Source organism: Plasmodium reichenowi, chromosome 12 (assembly GCF_001601855.1).
Source record: "Plasmodium reichenowi strain SY57 chromosome 12, whole genome shotgun sequence".
NCBI lineage: Eukaryota > Apicomplexa > Aconoidasida > Haemosporida > Plasmodiidae > Plasmodium > Plasmodium reichenowi.
Genome location: NC_033657.1, coordinates 768,087 through 775,259, shown reverse-complemented (window position 1 = coordinate 775,259; position 7,173 = coordinate 768,087). Strand labels below are relative to the sequence as shown.

The 7,173-nt window shown below is 20.0% G+C and overlaps 3 protein-coding genes across 3 annotated transcripts in view; 1 reads left to right on the top strand and 2 right to left on the bottom strand.

Annotated features, from left to right (window-relative positions):
* Positions 1 to 813: 813 nt before the first annotated feature.
* PRSY57_1221200 (putative membrane protein) lies at positions 814 to 3,423 on the top strand (the record flags this gene model as incomplete). Its single annotated transcript, XM_012908634.2, has 1 exon — positions 814 to 3,423. One exon carries the CDS (start codon positions 814 to 816, stop codon positions 3,421 to 3,423), a length of 2,610 nt encoding a protein of 869 aa, XP_012764088.2.
* Positions 3,424 to 4,385: 962 nt separating this feature from the next.
* On the bottom strand, positions 4,386 to 6,494 carry PRSY57_1221100 (hypothetical protein; the record flags this gene model as incomplete). Its single annotated transcript, XM_012908633.2, has 1 exon — positions 4,386 to 6,494. One exon carries the CDS (start codon positions 6,492 to 6,494, stop codon positions 4,386 to 4,388), a length of 2,109 nt encoding a protein of 702 aa, XP_012764087.2.
* Positions 6,495 to 6,950: 456 nt separating this feature from the next.
* The window catches only part of PRSY57_1221000 (FbpA domain protein, putative), a gene marked incomplete at both ends in the record, with an annotated part of 3,258 nt that continues 3,035 nt past the window's right edge, over positions 6,951 to 7,173 (bottom strand). Inside the window, one exon of the mRNA XM_020115060.1 lies at positions 6,951 to 7,173. Within this exon, the coding sequence (XP_019970213.1) occupies positions 6,951 to 7,173 (223 nt within the window).

Here is a 7,173-nt window from a genome sequence, read left to right as displayed (position 1 = left end):
AAAAAAAAAAAAAAAAAAAAAAAAAAAAAAAAAAAAAAAACTAAAAAAAAAAAAAAAAAAAAAAAAAAAAAAAAAAAAAGAAAAATCAAAAAAAAATAATAACCGTATTATTATATATATATATATTACTATTTTTATTTTTTATAAAGCATAATATTTCTAATAGAAAAAAAATTATGTATATATATATTAAAAATAACTTATAATCTTGTTATGAATATTTTAGTATATATTTATATTTAACTTTTTTTTATATTTCCATACAAAAAAAAGAAGAAAAAATTGAGTAAAATATATTTTAATTTAGCATAACGTAGGTAAATATATATATATATATATATATATTCTTTATAAAATATAGAATTAAAGTAATATATTAAAATAATGATGTAATAATTATTTTTTATGTTCCATATATATATATATGTATATATGTATGTATATATATATATAATATTTAGTACCATTGAAAATAATGATTTTATATAAAAATATATTTATTTATATATATTATACAAAGAATTAATCAGAACAAAAATTTTTATAAAGATATATGTTAAAAGAAAAACATTACTTATATTATTAGTAAAGAAAGAATAAACAAAAAAGGAATAGAATAAATAGATAAATAATATATATATATATATATATATATATGTATGTATATATATTTGTAGGGAAAAAAAAAAAATGAATACCCTATTTATTTGATTAAAAGATATATGAAAAAATTATTTATTTTTATATTTTTTTGTTTGATCTCCTTCTATATATTTTAATTTTTTAATTTTTTTTTTTTTTTGTTATTCAAATATGGCACAAGAGAGCACAGATATAATATTGTCTGTAATTATAGACTTTGAAATATACATAATAATATTCATATTATTAGTATATTTTGCAACTAAGAAAATCCATAAAATAATTGATTCCAATTTTTATAATGATGATAAATTATTTAAGAGATTATCAAAACATTTTTATATAGCAGAGGTGTCTGCATATTTTAGTCCGTTCAGATATATATTTCAAAGTGCTGTATATCATTCATATTATTTTCTAACAATATTTATATTAATATATATTTTTAGATTGTATTCTAGTTATAAGAAATGGATGAGACAGTATTTTTTATCATATTTTAATTTCTCAAATTTGAACACACCCGATATTAATGACCCCGAAAATGTCCGAGAACATGATGGATTACATGTTACATTTATTATATCTTTTGTGTTAGGAAACTTTGCTTCTTTTTATTTTTATAAATATTTATGTAATATATTTAAAAGAGATAGTAAAAGATATATAGATATGAAAAGAACTAATGTACTAAAGTATTGTGTAGAATTAGCAAAGGAGGCTTATAATGAATTTCTAAAAAATCAACTTCAAAAAAAAAAGAAAAATTCTAAAAATAAAAAAAATAAAAAAATACCCAAATTTAAATTTGATTTAAATGCTAACCCAGAAACTTTAATTATTAATAGTGATATTAATACATATGACCCAAGTCAAAATAATGTAGGTCCTGAAATTAAACTAAAGAAAAAAAATAATATTTTATTTAAAATGCTTAACATTGTTTATATTAATACACATGTATTACATGGAGAAAATACTTTATATGAAGATCGTCCTTTAAAAAAGGAAAATGATTCGAAATTTGATAGTAAGAAACTTCTTTTAAAATTGTTGAAGTTCTTGTGGAATTGTATAATGGCTTTAAGAAAGATACAGACAACAAAGGATGAGGTCAAAGTGGCTGATGGCACGAAGGAAGAGTTACCAAATAAAATGGTTGATATGGGAAATGGAACGACTGATAAAGAAAATGGAACGACTGATAAAGAAAATGGATCGACTGATAAAGAAAATGGATCGACTGATAAAGAAAATGGATCGACTGATAAAGAAAATGGAACGACCGATAGAGAAAATGGAACGACCGATAAAGAAAATGGAACGACTGATAAAGAAAATGGAACTACCGATAAAGAAAATGGATCGACAGATAAGGATAATATAAAAACAGATAAGGAGTATGACATAAATGATGTAAAAGAAGAAATGAGTGAGTCCATAAATAATATGAATAATATAGATAATATAGATAATTTAAATAATTCATATAATACGAATAGTACAACCAATGAGGAACATATCTCACCATCTATTAACATTAATGATATTAAAATAAATAATAATGACGAAACGGATGAAGCAAAATATACACCCCAGGGTAGTACTATCAGTAACATTAGTATAAATGGTAATGAAAAATATGCAGATAAGATGACTGATAAAAATAATATTTTGATGAGTTCTTTAAATGCCGAAGAATTAAAAAAAAACCAAAATAATATTATTAATACAAATAATAATAACAATAATAATAACAATAACAATAATAATAACAATAATATTAATAATAACAATGTTGGTAATTTGAAAAATGATGTGGTAAATACAGAAAATACAACTGCTGAGACAGAATATACTGATATAAACTTATGTGATATAAAATCAGGTCATCATGATGTATACGTATGTAATTCACATTATCAATTCAAAAGCATAATTGAAATACTAATGTTAAATTTACCTATATATTTCTTCTTTAAAAATAAATTGTATGTTAAAACATCCTTCACCATAATGTTATATATTTTAAATTTTATTATATGGAATATTATAACACTCCTATCTATGATTAAACCCTCATTATTAGTTTATTATTATATTATTAATGAACATATTTCCCAAATTTTAACTGAAAATATTAATGAATTTGAAAAAAAAATCATGCTACACTTTTTTTATGGATTTTTTTGTTCTTCTCTTATATATTTAAAATATTATTTTAAAATAGAATTTAAATTAATAAAAATTGAACATGTGAATAATATTGATAGAATGATTAATAATTCCTTGAAAGAAGCTCATAAATTAAAATTAAGGAAAATGATCAAAAATTATGATAAATTAAAAATTTTTCCATTACTTTTAGATTACCAAAAAAATTGTATATATGTCGAAAAAACATTATTAAAAAATAATAAGGAAATTGAAGAATTGAAAAAACTACGAAAATTAAAAAACGAACAATTATGTTTAGAGAATATTAATCAAATAGCCAAATATTGTGATAAAGAAACAGCTAATGAATTATTAAAAAAAATTAAAAATATATTATTAAACGAATTACCTGAAAGATTAACTAATAACTTAACTCATAAATTAACAGATGAAATATATGATAGTATGAAAAAAGAACATCTCTCATCAGAATATAAGGAAAATAATAATTCTACATCATCATCTTCATTTTCCCCACTTAAAAAAGGTTTAATACAAAGATTTATTCACGGAAGAAAGGTTAATAAGAATGACGAAGACCTTAATAATAATTCAAAATATTAAAATATAAAAGATTAACAATCTCATAATCCTTTTTTGGAAAATAAATATGTATCTATCCATATATGAACTTTCAAGAATATAAATTATATACATTGATGTATATTTTAAACAAGGGGGAAATCTCATACACCAGTTGTGGGAGTACACAAAAAAAAGGAAAAAAGATAAAAGTAATATGTAAAAAATAAATAACTGAATAATTAAAAGAATAATCAAATGATAAATTGACATTATTTTTAACAAAAAAAAAAAAATAAAATAAATCAAAAAATTAATGAAAAAAATAAAAGTATAAATTATATATATATATATATATATATATATATTAATATATATTTTTTCTTGTATGTTTTAGGTATATCATGATAAATTAATATGTTATTATATGAATCTACATTCATATATACAATTAACATTATAGACAATTCCTTCTATATATACCATTCGGTCTTATATATATATATATATTTTTTTTTTGTTAACTTAAATTCGCTTTGTTTATGTTATTTGTTCATATTAATATAGATTTTCCGAATATTTAACAATAAAGGTAATATGTACAATATAAACGTTATGCATATATAATTTTGTATATTTTTTTTTAATGTATTATATGCTGTTTTCTTTTTTTTTTTCTTTTTTTTTTTTTTTTTTAATTATTTTTTAATGTTTTTTTGAGATTTTATTGTTTTTATTATTAATTAATGAATTTTTATTTTTATTTCTATTTTTTTTTAATTATAGTTACACATTAATTTAATATATTATTTATTTTATTTTATATTATTTTTGGACTTTTCCATTATAATTATAATGTTTTAATAATAATCAATTTATTTAAAAAACTTTCTACTAATTGAATAATTTTTCTTTAAAATAAATTGTACTAACATATATATGCTTATGTTTATATTTACTTATTTATGTATTCATTCATTTGTACATTTATTCATATTAATTCTTTAAAATGGATGTCTGTTCCACGTTTGTTTTGTATTTTTGGACCTTAGAAATTTGAAAGGATTTTTTTCAGGTACATATTTATATTTATAATTTTCATACAATTCTGAATGGGTATAATATGATGGTAACAATTCATCCTTATCATCCGTAACAGCTGATTGTTTTTTTAGCCAGTTATCGAAAATATGTACTCCTTCATCCCAATCGTATTTATATTTGAATTCTTGATTTTTATTTTTCTTATTTTTATATTTATTATTGATTGAATAAAATTTTTTGAAATCTTCTTCAAAGTCGTAATTATCATCATATATTCCTACTCCTATATATATATTTCCAGCTGGTCCAAGAATAACATAATCTTTATTATTTTCTATATTTTTTAAATTTTCTTTTGTTTTTAATAGGCATTTACATAAATTCGATGAGGATATAACGTAATCAGCTGATTCTTTATAGAATGCTTTAGTGTTAATATAATTATATTCACTAAATGCAAATAAGAAAATTTTTACTGGAAGAAATGAACCTGGTTTCATCATTAATTTTAATGAACAGTAACCATCCATAGAATTATTCATACCATCAGGATAATACCATAATTGTAAATGATCAAAACCTCCTAAATTAAATATTGGAGACTTAATTGGTTGACCTAATCTTTTAGTATATTGTTTAGATAATAAGGGTACAAAATTTATAGGCCATATAAAATTCATACCTACTGATATATTTGCAGGATATGTTTCAGCAGATCCTATAAACTGAACATCAAAATAATTATTTTGTACTTTTTCTAAACCACCATAACCTGTATTATTATGACTTCTTTGATAATAATTATTAGAATAATAATTTTCTTCTAATTTTTCTTGATCAATTGAATCTATTAAATCTTTTACTGTATCATCATAATATTTCCAATTTCCTCTTTTAATATCATTAGTTGTATTATTTACATTCCATCTTTTTTTCTGTTTTATTCCACTATCTTTTTTTTTCTGTTCTTCTCTTTTACGTCCAGTTCTTAAATGTACATTAGATGGATTTAAATAACTCGGAACAGAAGAATCATATTCACTCTTCTCATTTATTTCATCTATATTTTCTCCATGATTTGTATAAGCATATCCTGGATAATTTCTATCAAATAATATTTTACCTATACTTGAATCCATATAGTAATGTCTTCCTACTTTTTTATATCTTTCTATTTTTCCTTCTTTTGTTAACTCATCACTTTTTTTTTCTTCTTCATTTTTATCCACTTCTTTTTTTTTTTTTTTTTCCTCATTAGATACATTTAATATATATTGTATATCTTTTTCGAACTTATTTAATTCTTCGTTTGTATTAGAACAATTCGCGTTCTTTATATTTTTATCATATTTTTCATTTTTTTTTGTCTGATCCACATCAGAGTTTCCCATGTTCTCATCCATACTAGATTTAATATATTCATTATAATCATCATTTGTGAAGGGAGTAGATATTTCTGGTTTTATTTTAACTTTCCTAGTGTCAGCAAAACCTTCTAACTTTTCTCCTTCAATCATTAGAAGAGGTAATCCTTCATATAGTGCAATATCTTTTACATCTTCTATTTTTTTTTCATTTATTTCTTTATCTTTTGATTCTTCACTTTTTTTATATTCCATTAATTTCATATGTAATTCAGGTGCTATTTCTTCTAAATTTTCGACATTTTCTAAATCTAGGCAATCATTATCATCATCAGTATTTTTCGTTTTATCTTTAGTATCTTGGTTTAATAAATCTTTAAATTGTTTAGGGTTAAAAAAATTACTTTGTGTAGCATATAAAACATTTGCTTTATCTTTTCTATTCTTTTTATTATTCAAAATAAAATCCTCTTTATTTTTTTTTTTATAATTCTTTTTTTTTTCACTTGTATTGTTTATTATGAACAATTTTATGATAGCATTCCCATTATTCCTTCTATGGAAAATACCATGAGTTTTCTTCTTTTTCTCGTTCGACAAATTATGTATTGTGTAAAAAACATTCCTTTTATTTTTTAACAAACAAAGGTAACTTTTCATAAGGACGCATAACAAAACATTTAACAATAAAAATCCAAAGATCATTATTTTAAAGAAGAAAAAAAAAAAATATATATATATATATATATATATGTAAAATAGTTATTCCATTTTTTTTATATTTTTTTTGGATATACTTTAATTATGAAGGATAAATTAGAATAAAAAAAACAAAAATTTCGTAAGGGTGTATTTTTTTTATTTTTAATTAATTTTCTTTTTGGGGGTTAAATAACGGAAAAAAAGCAAAAGAGAAAAAGAAAAAAAGAAAAAAAGAAAAAAAAGAAAAAGCTGGGTATATTGACGTGTATAAATATATAAAAATATATATAATATTTTTATGTTACAATTTTTAATTATATTATATTATATTACTTTTTTATGTAATATCTATTGCTTCAGATTAGGTATATGGTGATAATCATAAAAATAGTATATATATTGAATTTTATACAAAAAATTAGATTCTTCAAATGAAAAAGATAAATAAACAAATATATTTTAAACATTAAAAAAAAAAAAAAAAAAATTATAATAAAAAATAATAAACATATATGTACACACATATACATACATATATATATATATTACATAATAGATATATTTAGATAGTATATATTTTTTATTTTTTTTTATATTTATAACAACAAAAAATATATTAAAAACGGTATAATTGAAGTTATTGGGTGAAGAGTTACTTTTTTTTTTTTTTTTTTTTTTTTTT